The sequence below is a fragment of the Rhinolophus ferrumequinum genome, chromosome 12, assembly GCF_004115265.2.
Source record: "Rhinolophus ferrumequinum isolate MPI-CBG mRhiFer1 chromosome 12, mRhiFer1_v1.p, whole genome shotgun sequence".
In the NCBI taxonomy this organism is placed as follows: Eukaryota; Metazoa; Chordata; class Mammalia; order Chiroptera; family Rhinolophidae; genus Rhinolophus; species Rhinolophus ferrumequinum.
The window spans coordinates 1893665-1916470 of NC_046295.1; the positions used below are offsets into that span (position 1 = coordinate 1893665).

At 39.9% G+C, this 22806-nt stretch overlaps 1 protein-coding gene across 1 annotated transcript in view; it reads right to left on the reverse strand.

The window, feature by feature from the left end:
- Positions 1 to 22806, reverse strand: part of LOC117031552 (contactin-associated protein-like 3) — a 195914-nt gene that overhangs the window by 97368 nt on the left and 75740 nt on the right. The window contains exon 4 of the mRNA XM_033122038.1: positions 11626 to 11773. Coding sequence (XP_032977929.1) covers positions 11626 to 11773 — 148 coding nt within the window. The remainder of the gene's footprint in view (positions 1 to 11625; positions 11774 to 22806) is intronic.

The following is a 22806-nucleotide window of genomic DNA, read 5'->3' on the forward strand; positions in this document are numbered from 1 at the left end:
CATTGCACTAAGAGCATCCTAGAGTCTTATGTGGGTTGCTAAAGAAACTACAGTGACAAGGAAACAGCTTATAACTAAGGATGGAAGAAGGAGGACATGGAAGAGCTCTTCTCTGGTGAAAGTGTTTGGAAAGCAAGAATGCAATCTAGGTACCATACTAATCACATAATACACTTCACCTAAAATTTACAAATAGGCATCTGAAAGTGGTTGATTATAGTTCAAAAAATGGGCCACATTTTTAATGAAGAAACCCTCCAGTTAAACCCACATAATAAATAAGAATAGACATTATCACAACAGATGATTTAAAATGGGAATATTTAGACTGGAAACTCAATTATAGGCCTCGGCAAAGAGAATCCATTTTATAAAATGTCATTTACTTACAAATGTACACGTATCAACCTGAATATTTTAAAACAAACTGGCAAGTCAGTAAACAAAAAATAACAATAAAAACAACAACAACAACAAAAATAAGCTCTAAATACTTAGACGTAATTTGTAAAGGCAATGACTTTTTCGAAATGTAAAATTAAACAAAAATATCAAATTTGGGATGGAAAATGTTCACCTCAATACGTCGGCAGCAGCAAGCTCTTCGAGTGTGGATGGGGAGCCCAGGAAGCCCCCCGCTAAGCAGCGGTTCCATGACCCTCACACCATTAATAATAGAATGACCTGGAGAAAGCAACCTTCAAGTCTTAACACTCACTGGTAATGCTAAGGGGACGTTGTGTCTGTCACTCCACTAATGTAAGGTTTCTGCTGTTGGACAATTGTAAGAATGCAGAAAAATTTGTATGTCCATAATTAATACAAATAATCCACTATAATACTTATTTGAATGACAACACCAAAATAATGCATTAAATTACCACTTAGCAACACACTTAACTCTTACAAAAAGACTTCATGAACATATTTTTGTATGTAATTCAACTATTTAAATAATTGGGTTACTTGGAATAGAGGTTACTTATTATTCATTAAGATAGGAAGCAATTGCTTCCCCTATTGTAAGAGTACAGAACCTACATTCCAAAAGAGTAGGAGGAAATATAATACTTAGTTCAAAGTAGTAAATGTTTTTCAAATTTGATGTAATTTTGATTTATAATCAGTTTTATTAACTGAGGTTATATTTTGATGACTTAATCACTAACAGTATTAGTAAAGAAGGGCCCATACTTACTAGCCAATTAGAGAGAGGATCCATCTACCAGTAGTGAGACTACATTTGTGCTGATATATTTACAGCCTCTGAACCTGGTCCCACAAACAGAGCTTTACAACATAGAGTAGTAGCTCAGAGAAAGGACTGTGGAGTTGTCTTGTGAGGGTTTGAATCTTGGTTCCATTGTGGAAAACGTGCTTAACCTCTCTGTGCCTCGGTTTCCTCATTGGTAAAGAATAAAGGAGTCTTTCCTGAGCAGCACTGATATGAGTATTAAACCACTTAATGTCTATACAGCGTGTACAGCAGTACCTGAAACGTGGTAAGTCCTCAGTGGGTGCTGGTTACATTATTATTGGTAGAGCATTAAGCAAAGAAAAGGAGGTACAACAAGAATTGATCAAGCAAGAAAAGAGAGTAATGCTTAACAGATGTGACACCACAAAAATGAGCCATGTGACTCCCTATTGCACTGCCATGAGAGAGTTTCCAGGTCTCTGAGCAGAAAGGAGGAACTGAGGCAGAGCCCAGCAGACTCACTGAGTAGAGGAGACAGAGTGACGAGGCTGGTGAAAACAAAGCGTCTAGAGTCCATAGGCAGAGTACGAGAGGAGAACAGACAGCACCAGTGATCTGGAACACACCCCTCTTAAGCATGTAACAAAGTTCATCACTGCACACAAGTGAAGAAACTCATCAAAACTGGGAAAAGGACCATGTGAAAGGGTGAATAGGAAATAGTGCTAACATGCACATAGTGCCCGTTCTTATCATGCAGACTGGAAACCTCATAACTCACTGTCATTGGGTGGAGTTTTCAGAAGGGTCTACCTTAGTAGTGGGAATAATTAGCCCAGACTACACTTCTGCGGTGTGGGCTAACAAATTTTAAAAGGATAAAATCCTTTCAACTCAATGTATCCTTGAACAAAGCTCAAGCATATGAGAACGCAAAAATATCCAGCATCCAACAAACATAAAAATCAAAATGTCTGGCATCTAATCAGAATTTTTCAGGCACACAAAGAAGCTGGAAAGTGTAACCCATAACAAGGAGGAAAAAAAAATCAATCACACATAACTGACAGATATTATAATTAGAAAAGAAAGACATTAAGATAGTTTTTATAATTCTCATCTATATGTTCAAAAAGTCAATTAGATACTCAAAATATACTAAAAAAGTGAAAATTGCAATATCTAAAATGAAAAATACACTGCATGGAAGTGTGTCAGGTTAAAGACTGCAAAACAGGGGATTAGTGAACTTGAAGATATAGCAATAAAAATATTCTAAAATGAAACAAAGAGGAAAAGATAATCATTTAAGAAAACAAAAAGACGTCAGTGAGGTGTGTGACAAAACAAAATCAAACAACCTGATATGTGTTTTATCTGATATATGTAATTGAGTCCCTTAAGAAGAAGGGAGAGGTGATTAGAAAAAACTATTTGAAAAACCAATGGCTAAAACTTTCCAAACCTGATGAAAACTATAAACCTAACATTTCAAATAGCCCAGTGAACTCCAAACAGAAGAAAACAAAACCAAGGCACCATCAGAAGGCGTATCAGATTCAAATTCCTCAAAATCCTAAAAGCAGCTACATAAAAAAGGACATGATACCCTCAGAGAAACATATACAGATGGCTGCAGATTTCTCACTGTAAAGGATGCAAGTTGTAAAACAGCAAAGCAACATTTTGAAAGTATTGAATGAAAAAACGTCACTCTAGAATTCTATACTAAATGAAAATAACTTTCAAAAATGAAGGTGAAATAACATTTTTCAGACATATGAGTACAAAAACTGAATTTCTCATCAGCAGATCCATACTACTACAAGAAATGTTAAAGGAAGTCTCTGAGGCAGAAGAAAAATGATACATGGAAATATGGATCAATACAAAGGAATGAAGAACACCAGAATTGACATGGAGACTATATATATATATATATTTTAACAAATATCTTGAGCCAGAGGTTACTTCAGTCTCACCACTTCCACCTCCAGCCCATGGCACTGCACTCTACCAGGTCTGGGAAGCAGAGCACACTGAACATTCCATCCAAAAGGTGCTGTTAACAGTAGCTATCTCAGTGAGCGGCAGCAAGGGAAGGCCAGCGTCAAAGCCAGCCTGAGATTTCAATACTGGTTAGGGCAAAGTACTGACAGGCCAACCAGCTAGCCACTCTACAGGGAGGACCCAAATTCAGACGTGCCATCGGAGGATGCATCTCTGGGGAAGAGACATTGAAGCGCAGACCTGAATGATGGGATGTAGACAGACAGGTGAAAAAATTGGGAAGAAACCCGTCAAACCAGGTAAAATACTTGTGCAGAGGAGAAGAGACTTTCTTGGTGGTGACTCTAGGCTTGCATTATGGGGGTGAGCTGAGTTAGAGAAAATTAAAATAATTTAGGGTATGATTTGGAGACAGCATATGCAAAATTTGGTATTCACTGGACGTGTAGGGACACAGATGTGCCAAGGGTGACTCCCATGTTTCTAGTGTAAGTTCCTGGTGAATGACAGAATCATTAACCCAGGAATGCTGGAGGAAGAGTAGGGATAGGGGCAGTCAGGTAAAACAGGTTAGGAAAGCAATGGAAATCATTAAGTTTTATATACTTGTGAGTGAGTAATGCTACTGATAACATAGCACTTCTGTTTTATTTATAATTGGTCCTACTGTCCAACTCTGAGGTTTTTCAGACATCTCAGGTCATTTCAAGCTTCAAATTCTGGTAACAAATTATAACATTTAAAAATAACATTTTAAATGCCCAGAAGTTATTTTTACACCTTTAAATTAATTTAATTATTATAATATAATCCAACTTTGCTTGTTCTGCTGTACTTTATTAGTTGTGTATTAATATGTCTTTCAATATTTACCTTCAGCAAAAGCCTTACTTAGATGCAATAGTTTGTTCATAACTTTATTTGGGAGGTGTTTAAAAATAAATCAGTAATTATGTAATAACTGCAATAGAAATCAAATCAATTACAATAGCATTAAACAAAGGCTTATTATATCAAATAATATAAGAGGCTCTCCTGTTTCACATGATTTTAGAGTTAATATTATTTTAACTTTAATATTATTAAATATTAAAGATAAAAACCATAAGGCTAAATTTAGAGAAATTTATCATTTTTTATCTTTCAATCAACAGCTATCTTATATATATACTTTGACATAAATTGACAATCAGAAACCCATTCCCAAATTCAGCTGGGCTGCAGAGAAGAGAAATTTCTCCCCACCTGCACCAGCCCCTCAGCATGTGGGGCAAACATTGCACCTCAGTCCTTACTCAGCATGGTGCCATGACAGGAGAGAAGTCCCATAAACTTGTTTGGAATTAAAACAATACCTTTTCTAATGTAGCTGGACTATTTTCTACTTTTCATAACTGGACCATAACACAGATCAGCATTCTCTCATATGACCAAAGACTATTATTGATTAACTTCCAGGTTTTTTCTTCATCAAGGTGACTACTTCCACCTTCATTCCATATTCTTCTATTAATGCATTTTGTAAACAGAAATCTACTTAGAGAAGGACCAGTACTGAACAGAAGGAGGTTGTATACATAGACTCTTCTCTCAATCTTTTCCTTAAATGTTTCAAAATACTTATTCTTTATTCTTATAAAATGCAATAGCATGTTTATAAATACCGACACATGTTGAGACCATTAAATAAAACCTATATATTTTTTCATTCCAACAGTCAATATATTTTCTTAAATAAGCAACATTTTAAAACAACCAATTACATGTTCCTTTCCCTTCTCTTTCCTTCTTACCCATTTTATTTTCAATGCCCGATTTGATACAGGGCTGGAGTGTCACATAGATAACTGGCAGACCCCTCCATGGGTGCTCAGCTTTCTGTGCCCACTTATTCCACGTTCCTAATAATTCATCCTTCCTTCCTTCCCCTGTCTCCCTTCCTCCCTCCCTCCTTTCCTTGTTTTCTTCCCTCTCTTATTCAAACAACAAACACATTAATAAAGATAACATTAGGGATTCTGGTTAAGATGGCAGAGTAGGCAAATACTGTGCTCACCTTCTCTCATGACCACATCAAAATTACAACCAAACTACAAAAAACAAACAAACAAACAAAAAACTATCACTGAGAATCACCTGAAGTCTAGTTGAACTGATACCCTACAACTATGGACATACAGAAGAAGCCACCTTGAGACTGGTAGGAGGGGTAGAGACATGGAACATGCTGGTCCCACACCCATGGGTGATCATTAAAAATCAGGAGGGATATCTAGGCTGCAGAGGTGTCCCCCAAAGAAGCAAAGGGTCCCAGTGCCACATGAGGCCCAGAGTTCCAGTACCAGGGAGAGAAGTCCCCATAATTTCTGGTTGTGAAAACCAACAGAAATTATGGCTCAGTGAGACAAAGAGTGTCTGGAGTCCCAGGCACTCCTCTTAAAGGGACCATGCATGGACTTTCTCTCTGACGACATCACTGGCTCTGAGCTCCAGTGTTGGGGCAGCAGCTGGAGAGGTGACAGGGACATACAGGGTTGGGGAGAGGGAAACAGTTATCTGGCTTCATGACAAGAGCTAGAGGGGCAGCTTTCTCTGGCTTTCTCTGGAGGAGCTGGCAGAAGCCACTGTTTCTTTGTTGAGCCCTCCTCCTTCCCAGCATGCAGATGCATTCGGCTGCCATATCAGAGTCTCTATCAAGTAGGCTGACACCATTTGTTGGACACATCCTGCTGATTCTGAGACCCTGCCCCTCCCGACTTTCAGGCCCACCCAAGCAGCTTCCAGTGGCTTTTTCATACAAACGCCCGCATTGGCTCAAGCTGCATTTTCCTAAGATCTCTCAGAAGTTCTCAGAAGCCAGACAAGCATCATCTGGCTTGAGCATCCCTAAGCCCAGCACTAGTGGCAGCCATCCTTGGTTTGTGGTTGGGCCTCTCAAGGTAAATCCAAGCATAGCACGGGTAGAAGGCATCTGCAGATTGCTGTACCTCTGGCTGAGCATCCCTAAGCCCAGCACTAGTGGCAGCCATCCTTGGTTTGTGGTTGGGCCTCTCAAGGTAAATCCAAGCATAGCACGGGTAGAAGGCATCTGCAGATTGCTTTGTGGCTCCTGCCATGTGGCCCTGCAGGGAAATGGGCTGAAGTTGACTTGCAGTGGGTCCCCTCCCAGGTGGCCTTGGGGCTGGCCCACACGTGGCCAGCTTTGAAAGGAGCTGGAGAATCACTCAGCCACCTTCAAGGATGACACACCCAAGGAGCGGATTGGGCAGGCACCAGAGCCCTGCTGAGGCAGATCCTGCTCTCTTTGGTCAGCCCCTGTACTACAGCTCCTCCACTATAGTCACGGCCCAGTCCTCACAACCAGTGAGCTCAAGGGTCATCCCCCCGATTAATGTGCAAACAGCAACCAAGGCTCAACTACAGCAGCAGGGCATACGAAATCCACACAAGGGACACACCTGGAGTGTGTGGCTCAAGGGACCAGGAAGACTGTGCCACTTAAGCCCACAGCACACCTTCTACATAAGGCCACTCTACTAAGACCAGGAGACAGCAGCACTACCTAAGACATAGAAACAAACAAAGGGAGACAGCCAAAATGGAGAGACAATGAAACATGTCCCAAATAAAAGAATAGAACAAAGCTCCATGAAAGAACTAAACAAAATGGAGACAAGCAATCTACCAGATGTAGAGTTACAAACACTGCTTATAAGGATGCTCAGTGATCTCAGGGAGAACGTCAATAAAGAGACTGGAAACATAAAAATGGAGATAGAAAACATAGAAAAGAACCAGTCAGAAATCAAGAATACAATAATGGAAATGAAGAATACATTAGAGGGAATCAACAGTAGATGAGATGAAGCAGAGGATCAAATCAGTACTTTAGAAGATATGGTAGCAGTAAACACCATATATGGTATGGTATGCAATGGTAACAATCAGAACAGCAAAAAGAATACAAAAAAATGAGGAGAGCTTAAAGGGTCTCTGGAACAACATCAAGCATAGCAACAGTTGCATTATAGGGGTACCAGAAGGAGAAGAGAGAGAGCAAGAAATTGAAAAACCTATTTGAAGAAATAATGATGGAAAACTTCCCTAACCTGGAGTAGGAAATAGATATGCAAGGCCAGGAAGCACAGAGAGTCCCACATAAGATGAACCCAAAGAGGCCCACACCACTACATGTCATAATTAAAATGCCAAAGCTTAAAGACAAAGAAGGATCATAAAGCAGCAAGAGACAGTTACCTATAAGGGAGCTGCCATGAGACTCTCAGCTAACTTCTCAAGAGACACTTTGCAGGCCAGAAGGGATTGGCAGGAAATATTCAAAGTGATGAAAAGCAAGGACTTACAACTAATATTACTCTATCCAGCAAAGATGTCATTTAGAATCAAAGGACACATAAAGAGCTTCCCAGACAAGAAAAAGCTAAAGGAGTTCATCACCACCAAACCAGAATTACAAGGAATCTTGGAGAGAGTTCTTTAAGACGGAAAAAAATAAACAAACATATGAATAATAAAATGTCAATAACTATACATCTATCAATAATTAGCTTCAATGTAATGGATTAAATGATCCAGTCAAAAGCCAGGGGGCTGAATGGCTAAGAAAACATGACCTTTACATATGATGCCTACAGGAGACTTACTTTAGATCGAAAGATACACACAGACTGAAAGTAAAGGGATGGAAAAAATATTTCATGAAAATGGAAACAAACCAACAAATAAGAAGCTGGAGTAGCAATACTTATACCAGACAAAATAGACTTTAAAATAAAGACTATAAGAAGAGACAAAGAAGGACCCAGTAATCCTACTTTTGGGTATTCATCCAAACAAACCCAAAACACTACTTCAAGGGGATGTGCTCATCTATATGTTCATTGCAGCATTATTTACAATGGCCAGGATATGAAGGCAACCGGGGTGTCCCTGAATGGATGAATGGATAAAGAAGAGGTGGTACATATGTGCAATGGAATATGACTCAGCCATAAAAAAGAAGAAAATCTTGCCATGGACCTAGAGGGTATTGTGCTTAGTGTAGTAAGTCAGACAGTGAAAAACAAATGTCATATGATTTCACTTATATGTGGAATCTAGAGAATAGGATAAATGAACAATGAAACAGAAACAAACTCATAGATACAGAGAACATTTTGATGGTTGCCAGATGGGAGGGGGTTAGGGGGTAAGTGAAAAGAGGGAAGGGATTAAGAAGTACAAATTGGTTGTTACATAGTATTCATGGGTATGTAGCATATAGCATAAGTAATATCGTCAGTAATATTGTAATCACTATGTATGGTGTCAGATGGGTGATAGATGGCAGGGGGTTGGGAGGCAGGATGAAGAAAGTAAAGGGATTAAGAAATAGAAATTGGTAGTTATAAAATAGTCATGGAGATGTAAAGTATAGGGAATATAATCAATAAAATGGTAATAACTATGTATAATGCCAGGTTGGTATTGTTGAATAACTATGATGTACACCTGAAACTAATGTAATATTGTATATTAGGTATATTTTAATAAAAATCTTAAAAAATAAATAACATTATTACAAAAAGATAAAACTACATTACAATAGCACGGCTAGTACAGAATAATACGATGGGAATAGTACAAGCTGTCAAGGGAGCACCTGAGAATATCACTGAACACGAGGAGGAGTAAAAGTAGATGACAAAAAGGAAAGGTCAGAAGAGACTCAAAAGGTGTACAACAACCTCACAGAAACAAAGGTGGATCTGGGGAGAGGGTCGGGTGCCTGCGGCCTCAGAGACCTGCCTCAAGGATGTCAGTTTGAAATGGATCAGACAGTATGTACTATAAATGTTATTGAAAAGTTAAGAAAGTGGAAGAAAACCCCAAGAGAGACCTTTGTAGAGTGAAATACAAGGCCTAGAACAACTCTGGAGGGAATGCCAATATTGGACGGAAGGGGCAGGGAAAGTGGAGAAGAGCAGGGCCACAGAGGATCTCCTGGGGGATACCTTGCCTTAATGTGCAGGTCAGAGGGACCTTAAGAAGACCCCAACATAGTTCACCCCCATACATTAGAAAAGGAGAAAGGGCCTTTCAAGTAGAAAAATGGATATGCCAAGCCAGGAAGCTATGAAAATGCACAATGTTCAAAGGAAGAATGAGTATCATTGTAAATGAGTATAAAGAAATAAAACTGAAAAAAGGTTGAGTCTAAGAGACATTATACGCCGTGATGCTTATAGTTTGGACATTTTCTCAATATCAACAGAACGGTGGAAATACAAATGAAAAAAAAGTAATTATGACTTTTGGCTTTAAACCATATCATTAAATTACTGTCAAAAATGAAAATGCAAAGCTCTATGCTTGAACAATGATTCTTATTAATAATAAAAATGAAGACAATCAGAGGCACTATTATTAAGGGATATACTTTGTGCTGTTTTACAAGTAGTGGTGATTATTGTCTGTCTGCATCCTTACGCTAGATCTCCTGGGGCACAACAGCTCACGTTTGCTGAAGGTGAGACGCACACTGGTTCCCTGACAGCTGCATAGCAACTGGTCCTTCTGTGGACCAGACATGCAGCTTCGATCTTCCTGGTACCGACCTGTAACCCGAGGAACTGGTGAAATATCTCCTCAGGAAGAACATCAAGCTAATGGTAAATCCCATCAATGAGCGTGCTCGGCTTTGAAGTCGGCAAACCTGAAGTTGTTTCCAGAGTAATAGGAGGAGAAGCTAATTTCCTGGGATCAAAGAGCAACTCCAAGTATCCGGCCTCCTAGCTGTTGCCTCAGTGAGCACATTCATGGGTCCCAGAAACAACAGGAGAGAAGGAAGTGCCCAATGGAAAGGGGAGAAAGGTTAATGGGAATGAAACACCAGCTATGCTAAGTGTTCCGTGGAAATATAAACCCTAGAAAGCAGAGGCAGGTTTGGGAACAATGGTGGCATGGCTCGTATCATTGGGAGGGGGTGACGGAAGCTGGAGAGGCCCTGGGGTGTGGGATGGGACTGCTTCAGTGAGCCTCACCTTCAGAACCACTCACTGTCTGTGGGGTTAGTAAAGTGCACATGGTACCATTGCTCGTCAACCACTCGCCGCACCCCACAGTGCCCACACCCCCATGTCTGCACTAACGGAGCCCTACGACCCTGCTCCCACAATTTATGTAGGCTCTCTCCTCCTAGAAGCCCCCTCCCTACTTCCTTTCTCACAACCTATGTCCTTCAGTTTGAAATCTGACTGCTGGAGAGGTTCTTTTTCCAACCTAACTGACTGACCACTCTATTCCCCAAGCCCTATTTTCATGTTACAATATTTTACATTTGTTCTGTACAGTTTTATAACTTCCCATAAAACCTTGACCACAAAAATGAATAATTTTAGAAGCATCCCTGCACCCAATACCTAACACAGCTTTCTACAAATAGCAAGTGTTCAATAAATTCTTATATGACAAATGAGGGAATAAAGAAATGAATGCCTGTATACTATACTGCATAGTTATGAGAACCAAATTTAGAAAAAAGACAGATTCGTTTTTATATCTTAGATCCAAGAGGTAACAGCTCCAGCAAACATATCAGTTTCTCTAAGGTTCAGTTTCTTCCTCCTGCGAAGCAATGGTTGCTCTTATACCAAGTTCACTTGGCTAGTTTGGAAGTTGAATGAGAAAATGTCCATAGGAGATAAAACCTGACACACTAAATATTCTGTATAAGGTAGATCTTATTACACTTCTCTGCAAAGCTCATGCTCTGACCAGATACAGAGTGAGGTGTGACCAAACCCCCAGCCTCGTAAGATGTTCCCATCCAACTTGCTGTTTAGGGTATTCTCCAGTTTTCTAGAAGAATATTTTTTAAATTAAGTTTTCATTTTGTGCTAATTTGTGAGACACCAATACATTCTGGATCTTCCAAATGATGCCTGTAGAGCTGGCCCACCCATGTACTTCATTGACTGCGTCTATGCCTGTGTTTGTGTTCACACTAGCTGCCAGTTTTATTACTTTTATCATTGTTGGAGAAAAGAGGGAAGACACAATATGCACAAGAAGGTTGCCTGGGGATGCAAGGAGAGAAAAGCGGAGTGAGAAGCGAGTCACTGTGGGGTACAGGGAACGTGCGAGTACTGCAGCCACCTTGAGGGTCACCTCAGTGTCAGGAACAGCACCATCAGTCACAGCAATGACTGTGTGGATTCAAACTCCACTCATTTGACCAGCTGCCTACTATAAGGCACGCTGCTAACTCCATGATGTTATCAAGGCGTTCCAACAAAAACCCCGTTCTGTGTACTCAGATATATAAAAGGCCGAACGGCTCAAGTTCAGCTTCCACTGTGGCGTTCAGAGCACGTCACGGGGCCGTGGATGTCAGTCGGGGAGCAAACACCACTTACTGTATGCACATCCGTACACCTCGACCCGCATCCCAATCCTGCCCTTAGGATTCCAGCCTAAGGGGAGGAAGCGCAGGAACCGGGCTTCGAAGGGAGGCTGGAGTCTGTAGTGGACCACACTATCTGCGTTTGTGTTTCCTGGAAAACCCTGGGAGAAAGCAAAGAAAGGGATTAATGTGTCTGCAGAACACCCTCTTCATGCTGTCGCCTCCCACGCCAACAGACAACGCATGCTTCCCTCTGTTAATATGCAAAAGGCTGCCAGCTTCAAGAAACTGCCGATGTTTCAGAGGGACGGACGGCACAGCCTCTCCTTTGCTCTGGATTAGTCACCATTGTCTAAGTTTTCCTTATTGCAAGGCAGTTTAAATTTCCTCAGCACCATTCGACAGACTGCAAACCTGCTACCCTCAAAGGCCTGCTTTTACAAAGTGGTTACCCTCTAAACACTTGCCCTAATCTCCAAGAGGTCAAGACACCCCAGTGCAACTTCCCAGCCAGGGCAACAAAGTATGACAGTAACTTCCAGGATGTGTGAAAGGAAACCTAGACGCTACCATTTGAGAGCTAGAAGGGACCTGAGAAGTGTCCTGGTACTAACCGCTTAACTTACAAATACAAAACCAGCATCTAGGCAGGTAACAGTTGTCTGCAGGTAGAACAGCTATTACCTAGCACCGCCAAGACTAGGGCCCTGGGCTGTCAATCCCAATGTTCTCTGTGTGCTGTCAGGCTGCCCCAAGTCATCAGCATTGAGGGAGGGCCTGGAGGAAACACACTAACAGCACCTGTCACAGGACAGACGTGTGCTTTCTCAGTCCCAGGCATCCGGCTTCACGCCAGGAGAGGCAGCATGCGAGCACATTGTTAGAAGGGACTCCTGTCTCAGGGTGTTCTTTGTAATGTAAGTGTCAGCGTGCAGGGAAACCAAACGTGGGGGTGGTGTATCTCTATACACACGTAAGGATTATAGATATGTTACTGATGATGAAGGATTTTTGTTTTAAATGGTAAGACTTACATATACATGAGAAAACTTACAAAACACAGCACAAAGTCCAGCACACAGGGAGAGCAGCCTGTCCACACCGCCCTAGCAAATCTCCCTTACAGTGTTTACGAACACGCTCTGCACTTTCACATGTAACCACAATATGTGGGTGGGATTCAGGTGAAATAATTGTAAAACAAAACACAACAAAACTTAGCTGCTGAAAGACTTTTTAAAAGGGTTGATGGGCCATTGCTAGCGAGAAAAGGACCAGGTCCTGGTGACTGCAGTCGGAACCAGCAGCAGTGCTCTGTGGAGAAGGCAACATGTCTGGCATCTCGGAGCTGACAGGCTCTTTTACACATCACGTGGGCGGAAGAAGGATGTAAGTGGTTCTAAAAGAATTTACATTGGCTACAATAAAGGCTACAATAAAGGTGGAAAAGATGGGGTGGGAAAGTTCTGGGAGAGGTGCAGAGTCCTTAAGGAAGTGGTATTTGCTGCTTCTGGATGGGCTGTGGGCAACAGTCTGGAAAGTTCATGTGTAAGCAGAATGCAGAGGTTCCTGGGGGTCAGTGGAGCCCGGCTATTCTTTTTAGACAATCTAGGAAATAGCCGCCTGAAAGTTAATTCAAAGCTTCCACAGTACTCAGGAACTAAGCAGCCTTTTGTTTGGCCCTGCAGTTGTTAACTCATTAACCCCTTCTTGTCTCTTCCTTCCATCCTCTGCCTGATATAATTTAATTTAGGACCTCTCAGAATTTTCTTCTTGCCATGATTTTGGTTACCCTCATGAGCAAATCCACTCCTCCCTCACCCCTACTGCCTTGCTCCCCCTGTAAACACGAACACCTGTTGGAAAATCACCACCACTCGTGTTAATAAGTCCTCTTGTGGCTGTCTCCAAATCCATCCAAACATTGGGCTTCTCTCTCCCGCCACCTCAGCAGAACCCTGCTGGAGCCCGAGGAAGTCCTGTGATGGCTTCCTAAATATAAACCAGGCCTTGAACCCACACCTTCTGCTCTGAGCATGTTAGAGCCACAGGGCCAAGCTTCAGCCTTTTAAACTTTCTATCTCTTTCTAAAATTGGTGTGACTGATTCTTCATCAGAATCATAACCAATTTCCCCAGGTATCCAATGTCACAATGAAGCTGTAACATCTGAAGGCGTTCCCTAACCTTAACACATCTTCACAGAAAACACTGCCCCATCCAAGGACCCAAACAGTTTATGCTCTAAAACCAACAGAAAGGGTCCTCACATGTGGTGTGTGTGTCTTTTGAAATGTACTGTCAAATGTTAACTAAATGCTATCAATTTTTTGGAACTCACAGTCAAAACATAAAATGTAGTGCTATTTTGGGGAGCTTCACCTTCAAGTTCTGCACTTTCTGATGTCACAAAGTTTTATTACACAAAAGTCAAAGACGTGCACATATACTACTTCACCGAAGTTTAATAAAGTTAAGGAACAAGAGTCAGCACTTTCTTATACTCGTACTCCTTGGCACTAGAAGGACAGACTCACCTACCAGTCTGTCCTTTAATACCAACAGCCAGCTACAATTATGCCACACAGCAGCAGAGCTCTTCTTAGGTCAACCAAGAATGATACCTACCTGGTTATTTAGCTTTATGAAACACTGGGCGAGTCTTAACAATCAAACCAAACTAGTAACCGGGTGTGTAGGCCAAGACCAAAGGGAGTCTTCCTTGGTATAAACAGATGGAACTGCAAACATAGAAAACTCAAATGTAATGAGAGCCCAGGTCTCAGACACTGTAATACTACTTCTTGGCTAGTGAATGAAACTCCAACGTGGCGGCACTCAATCATTTCTCTCCCGTTCAACGACAGTGTCATCTTTGACCTACTGTATCCTTATCTCCGAGTTAACAATTGCATGCAGGATCAGCTAAATTATTTTCCCTGCCTCCACGCTCCAAGGCACTAGTTAAGAATGCCCACACTCGCCTTTATATATAGAGCCCGGGACGATGTAAGTAGAAGCAGCATTTTCCAGCGTCATCACTTCCAGACTGGTGGTTTTAGCTGGTACCATCTGCTGCAAGCCACAGTTCCTGTACCTACAAATCAGTTTGGTAAAACCTATCTGTAAAGGTTGGTTTAATAATTATGTGAGATAATGTCTGAATATGATCTGCCCACCGCCCACCTGGAGGTAAGAGCTGTGGTTGTGGCCATGGCTGATGTTCTGATTATCGTTAGTGTGTTTGGCAGAGACAGCTCATCTGTCAGACTCTGCATCTCATTCTTTACATTTTATCTCAGGGTCAATGCCCAAGACATCCAGATAAAGAGTCAACAGAGGAACATCAGCTGCTACATTAAATACAATCCCAACACTATAATTCAATTTAAGACATAAAGTTGATATTTACTTTAGTGGAGCTGACAAAAAGTTTAAACCTTAGCATTAACTATATGATGAAATTATTTCCTGGGAGTGATAGTTAAACAAATTATTTTATTTTCCTTATATGCTAGTATTTTCTTTTATAAATTATTTATTTTTTTCAGTTATAGTTGACATACAATATTATTTTATATTAGTTACAACACAATGGCTAGACATTTACATAATTTATGCAGTGATCCCCCTGATTAGTCTAGCACCCAACTGGCACTCTCCATAGTTGTTGCAACATTATGGACTATATTCTCTATGCTGTACTTTACATCCCCATGACTATTTTGTAACTACCAATTGTATTTATTAATCCATTCAACGTATGCACCCAGCTCTCCAACTCCCCTACCTTCTGGCAACCATAAGTTTGTTCTCTGTATCTATGAGTTTGTTTCTGTTTTGTTTATACATTTATTTTGTTCTTTAGATTCTACATAAAAGTGAGGTCATATGGCATTTGTCTTTCTCAGTCTGACTTATGTCATTTAGCATAATGCCTTCCAGGTCCATCCATGCTGTTACAAATGGTAAGATTTTATTCTTTTTATGACCAAGTAATATTCCAATGTATATAGATACCACTTCTTTTTTATCCAGTTGTCTATTGATGGGTGGCACTTAGGTTGCTTCCATAACTTGGCTATTGCAAAAAGTGTCGCAATGAACATAGGGGAGCATATATCTTTTTGAATTAGTATTCTGGATTTCTTTGGCTAAATACCCAGAAGTAAAATTGCTAGGTCATAAGGTAGTTATATTTTTAATTTTGGGGGGAACCTCCATACTGTTTTCCATAGTGGCTGCACCAATCTGCAATCCCACCAACAGAGCACACGGGTCTCCTTTGCTTCATATCCTCATCATCACTTGTTGTTTGTTGACTTATTGACGATAGCCATTCTGACAGGTGTGAGGTGGTATCTCATTGTGGTTTTTATTTGCATTTCTCTGATGGTTAGTGATGTTGAGCATCTTTTCATATGCCTGTTGTCCATCTGTCTGTCCTCTTTGGAGAAATGTCTATTCAGGTCCTCTGCCCATTTTTAATTGGATTCTTTTCTTTTTTTTTTTTTTTTTTTTTTTTTTTGGTGTAGAGTTGTATGAGTTTTTAAATAAAGTTTGGACATTAACCCCTTATCAGATGTATCACTGGTGAATATCTTCTCCCATACAGTAGAATGTCTTTTCATTTGTTGATGGTATCCTTTGCTGTGCAAAAACTTTTTAGTTTGATGTAGTCCCATTTGTTTACTTTTTCTGTGGTTTCCCTTGCCCAAGTAGATCAGAAAAAAAATATCACTAAGAGCAATGTCAGAGAATTTACTGCCTACGTTTTCTTCTAAGAGTTTAGTGGTTTCACGTCTTACATTAAAGTTTTTAACCTATTTTGAGTTTATTCTGGTATGTTGTATAAGAAGGTGGTCCAGTTTCATTTTTTTGCATGTATCTATCATTTACTGAATAGACAGTCTTTACCCCATTGTATGTTCTTGCCTCTTTTGTCATAGATTAAATGACAATATAGGCATGGATTTATTTCTGGGGTCTCTATTCTGTTCCATTGATCCACGTATCTGTTTTATGCCAATACCATGCTGTTCTGATTACGATAGCCTTGTAGTATAGTTTGATATCAAGTAGTGTGATCTCTCCAATTTTTTTCTTCTTTCTTAAGATTGCTGTTTGAGTTCTTTTGTGGTTCCATATAAATTTTAAGATTATTTGTTCTAGTTCTATGAAAAACGCCACTGGTATTTTGATAGGGATTGCATTGAATCTATAGATTGCTTTGGGTGGTATGGACATTTTATCAGTGCTAATTCTTCCTATCCATGAGCACAATATATGTTTCCATTTATTTGTATTGCCTTCAATTTCTTTCTTCAGTGTCTTATAGTTTTCCTAGTACAGGTCTTTTACCTCCTTGATTAAATTTATTCCTAGATATTTTATTTTTTGATGCAATTGTAAATGGGATAGTTTTCTTAATATCTTTTTCTGATAAACCATTTTTGGTGTATCAAAATGCAACCAAGGATATGGTCAACATGGTGGAGTAGGTAAACGCCGTGCTCACTTCCTCTCAGGACCACATCAATTATAACTAAACTACAGAACAACCATCATTGAGAATCTCCTGAAGTCTAGCTGAACAGAATTTCTACAACTAAGGACATACAGAAGAAGCCACCTCAAGACTGGTAGGAGGGGCAGAGATGCAAATGGGCTGGTCCCACACCTGTGTGTGACCATTAAAAATCAGTAGAAATAGATCAGCTGCAGGGGTGCCCTCTGGAAGAGCGAGAGGGCCCAAGCTCCCCAGCACATGGTTTCAGAGCCAGGGAGAGAGAAGTCCCTATAATTTCTGGTTTTAAAAACCAGCAGATTGTGGCTGAGTGACAGGGAGGGCAGCTGCAGCCCCAGGCACTTCTCCTAAAGGGACCGTGCACAGACTTACTTGCTGACAGACTCACTTGCTCTGAGCTCCAGTTCTGGGCAGTAGCTCCAGGGACATACAGGGGGGAACTGAGTTATCTGGCTCAGAGTAAGGGCTGGAGGGGCAGCTTTCTCCCGGATGGAGCAGTTGGTTTCTTTGTTGAGTTCTACCCTATCTCAGTGTGCAGAAACAGGCCGCCACCATATCTGAGTGTCCATCAACCTGGCTAGCAACATTCATTCACCCTGATTCCTGAGATGCTGCTCTACCCAATCAAGCCTCTTCCAGTGGCTTTTCCCTATAAACGTCCTGCCATGGCTCATGATGTGGACTTTCCTAAAATCTCCCAAAGGTTCACAAAACCCAGACAAGCAGCATCTGGCTTCAGCATGTCCTGTACATCTGGCTGAGCATCCCTAAGCTCAGCACTAGCAACACCCAGCCTCGGTTCATGACTTGACCTCTCGAGGTAACTCCAAGAACAGCACAGGTAGCAGCCATCTCTGGATTGCTTTGTGGCTTATGCCGCTCGCCTGAGGCAGGGTGCAGGCTGCAGCTGAACTTGGCCTGTAGTAGGGCCCCTTCAAGGAAGCTCTGGGGCTGGCCATGCTATGTATACAGCTTCAGACCCAGCCAGGGAATTACCTGGCCACCTGCATGGACGACACACCCAAAGAATAGATCGGGCAGGCACCAGAGCCCTGCTAAAGCAAATCCTGCTGCATAGGGTCAGCCCCTGCACAACAGCTCCTCTACTGCAGTCATGGCCAGTTCTCACAACCAATCAGCCAAGGAAAAGTCCCTCCAATTGATATGCAAACAGCAACCAAGGCTCAACTATAAGAGGAGGGCACACACAACCCACACAAGGGAAACCCTGGAGTACCTGGCTCAGGTGACTGAAAGGCAGCAGCACCACTGAGCCCCATAGGGCACCTACTACCAAAGGCCACTCTACTAAGACTGGAAGACCTAACAGCCCTACCTAATATGAGGTTGGTGCAAAAGTAATTGCAGTTTTTGCAATTATTTTTAAACTTTTAAACCGCAATTACTTTTGCACCAACCTAATACTTAGAAATAAACACAGAAGGCAGCCAAAATGGGGAGACAAAGAATATTTCCCAAATAAAAGAACAGAACAAAGTTCCATAAAAGAACTAAACAAAATGGAGACAAGCAATTTATAAGACACAGAGTTAAAAACACTGGTTATAAGAATGCTCAGTGATCTCAGTGTGAACTTCAAAAAGAGATAGGGAACATAAAAATGGAGATAGAAAACACAAAAAAAGAACCAGTCAGAAAAAAAGAATACAATAACTGAAATGAAGAATACGTTAGAGGGCATCAACCATAGATTAGATGAAGCAGAGGATCAAATTAGCGATTAAGAAGATAAGGTAGCAGAAAAGACCCAATCAGAACAGCAAAAAGAAAAAAGAATCCAAAAAAATGAGGACAGTTTAAGGGGCCTCGGGAAAACATCAAGAGTAGCAACAGTCGCATCATAGGGGTACCGGAAGGAGAAGAGAGAGAGCAAGGAATTGAAAAACTATTTGAAGAAATAATGATGGAAAACTTCCCTAACCTGGTGAAGGAAATAAATATATAAGCACAGGAAGCACAGAGAGTCCCAAACAAGATGAAGCCAAAGAGGCCCAAACCAAAACACGTCATAATTAAAATGTCAAAGCTTAAAGACAAAGAAAGAATCATAAAGCAGCAAGAGACAAGCAGTTAGTTACCTACAAGGGAGCTCCCACAAGACCATCAGCTGACTTTTCAAGAGAAACTTAGCAGGCCAGAAGGGATTAGCAGGAAATATTCAAAGTGATGAAAAGCAAGGACCTACAACCATTATTACTCTATCCAGCAAAGCTATCATTTAGAATCAAAGGACACATAAAGAGTTTCTCAGACAAGAAAAAGCTAAAGAATTTCATCAACGCCAAACCAGAATTATAAGGAATCTTGGGCTTCTTTAAGACGAAAAAAATAATTAAATATCTGAATAATAAAATGGCAATAACTACAGATCTAGTATCAATTACTTTAAATGTAAATGGTTAAATGCCCCAATCAAAAGATATGGTGGCTGAAAGGAAAAAAAAAAATGAGACCCTACATATGCTGCCTAATAGAGACTCACTTCAGATTGAAAGATACACACAGACTGAAAGTAAAGGGATGGAATAAGATATATTCATGAAAATAGAAACAAATAAACAAAAAAGAGCTGGGTTAGCAATACTTATAGTAGACAAAATAGACTTTAAAACAAAGGTTATATAACAAGAGACAAAGAAGGACCCATAATCCCACATCTAGGTATTTGTCCGAAGAAACCCAAAATACTACTTCGAGGGGACATGTGCATCCATATGTTCATTGCATCATTGTTTACAATGGCCAAGATGTGGAGGCAGCCACGGTGTCCATCAATGGATGAATGGATAAAAAGGTGGTACCTATATAAAATGGAATATTGCTCAGCCGGGAAAGAGAATGGGTTCTCGCCATCTGCAGTGGCATGGATGGACCTGGAGGGTACTGTACTTAGTGGAGTGTGTCAGAGATAGAGAGATGCAATGTGATTTTGCTTATGTGGAATCTAAAAATCAAAATAAACAAACAAAACAGAAACAAAGCCATAGATACAGAGAACATTTTGATGGTTGCACGATGTGAGGGGGGTGGAGGGTGGGTGAAAAAGAGGAAGGGATTAAGAAGTACAAATTGGGTGTTATAAAGTAGTCATGCACATGTAGGGTGTAGCATAAGTAATATAGTCAATAATATTGCAATAACTAAGTATGGTGTCAGATGGGTACTAAATTTATTGGGGTGATATACGGGAGTGGTGTTGTGGGGCAGGGTGAAAAAAGTGAAGGGATTAAGAAGTACAAATTGGTGGTTACAAAATAGTCATGGGAATGTAAAGTAAAGCACAGGGAATATAGTCATTAATATAGTAATAACTATGTATAGTGCCAGATGGGTACTAGATCAGTCAGGGGGACCATTTCTTAAATTATATTAAGTGTCTAACCATTATGCTGTACACTTGGAATTAATATAAAATAATATTGAATGTTAACTAATTGAAAAATTAAAAAGGGGGGAAGGTAAAGGGAAATAAGAGGTTCAAATGTCAAGGTATAAAACAAGTCATGGGGATGTAATGTACAGCATCGGGAATATAGTCAATAATATTATGATAGCATGGTACGGTGTCAGAGGATTGCTGGACTTATCATGGTGATCACTTCTTCAGGTATATAAATGTTGAAAACTATTGTGTATACCCGAAACTAACAATATTGTGTGTTATCTGTATTTTAATAAAAATCTTATAAAATGCAACTGATATAATATTAATCTTATATCCTGCTATCTTACTGAATTCACTTACCAGTTCTGATAGTTATTTTGGAATCTTTAGGTTCTCTACTGTTAACTGATTGGAACCAAACTTACATTCCGGGAATAAATCCCACTTAATCATAGTGCATAATCTTTTTAATGTATTGCCGAATTCGGTTTGCTAATATTTTGTTCAGGATTTGTGCATCTATTATCATCAGGGATAAAGGCCTATAATTTTCATTTTTGGTAATGGCTTTGTCTGGTTTTGGAATCAGGGTAATGTTGGCCTTGTAAAATGAGCTTGGGAGCTTTCTCTTCTCTTAAATTTTTTGGAATTACATTATTTTTGTCCTATATAAAACTATCAATAGTTCCTTTGGATACAAATAAATGATATATTTCTTTAAAGACACAGAAATAAAATAAGTTTGGTGTAGACTGGATCTCTACTATCATGTCACTCACATTTGGGGTTTACTGCAATGACTCATATTTTTTACTAAGCTAATGTTTATTATTTTGAGTCTGCTATAATCTGTTCTTCTGTTATTTAGATTATATAATTTTGCTTTGGTGTTTCCAGAACAGACATGAATGCAGAGGCTAACTTGTGTGTTAAAGTTGAATGTCAGGAAAAAAAGCCCACTCTGCTTCCTCTAACAACTGAGAAATGAGGTTCCACAGGAATAGAAGAAATGTTCACCATCCATAGAAGCACAGCCCTTAGCAGTTCCTCAGAAGCTCTGGTTCAGGTTCAGAATTTCACTAGTGGACCTGGCAGTCCGATTCATAGTAGAACTTCGAGAATGTGCTTTGGTAAAACCTTTCTCTATGATATTACCTGTGTGACCTGGGGGAAGTTAGCATTTTCATGCTTAGAGGCAGAACAAGAATGTCTATCTTACAATTGTGATGAGTTCACGTAAGGAATTTTATAGACTTATAATCTAACCATTTCTTTATAGCATCCCTCTGTTAGCTATCACAGAATTAAAAAACAAACCAACAAAACCCTTCCACCACTGAGTGCCACACTTCAGTTTGACGTGGACTACATATTCAATACTTTAATGGCATTACAGTTCAACTTTTTATCCAGTATTAAGAACAAACAGTGTTTGATAACATTTTCAGTTTTCATAAGCGTGCTCTTTACATGTAAAAGTTACTGGAGTCTGTGGCTTGCAGTCCACTTTCATGTTATAAATGTGTTTTTAAAATAATTTATTTAGGAATTGATGACTGTGCTGAAAAGCTGCCAACTCCCCATTTAATTTGTTTAGCAGTCACATCATTGGGATCTTAACAATCATGAGAAAGGATCACTGTGAGGGGCTTGCAGGGCTACGTATGGTCTCTGGTATAACACGAGTCAGCACAATCCTATGTTGAAGTTGATAAATGACCTTTAAGATGCCTATTATGAATTTGTCAGTTTAGGTTTAAAATATTTGTGTCTTAAGAAAGACTTTTACATCAATACTTTATTTCAATAATGCTGACAGAAATGGGTCTGAATGATTTTAAAAATAAATAAATATTAAGTATCTACTCAGTGCCCTAAGAAATAAGGGATTCATAATTCAAGAACATTGTTAACTGTTTTCAGAACATAACTTTTACTGGCAAAGAGGTTGAAAATAGAAAGCCAGAAAAAATATCTCCAATGACATCAAGACCGTATTTTAAAATCAATGTAAAATTATTGAAAACAATGCTAGAACACTGCAAATGAAAAGTGTACATAACTGGATACATGGGCACAAATTTATTTTTTGAAAAATAAATTAGCTTCCAATATTTGAAGAGCAACACAAAAGAATAAAATGAAGTGTAGCTGGTGTTACAAGGAATGTCTCAAAGAAGTGCTGAGTAGTGTGCATATCTTATTAACAACTTCAAGGAATTAATTAATGAAATTAAAGGAATTAAATAAAGCATTTAACTG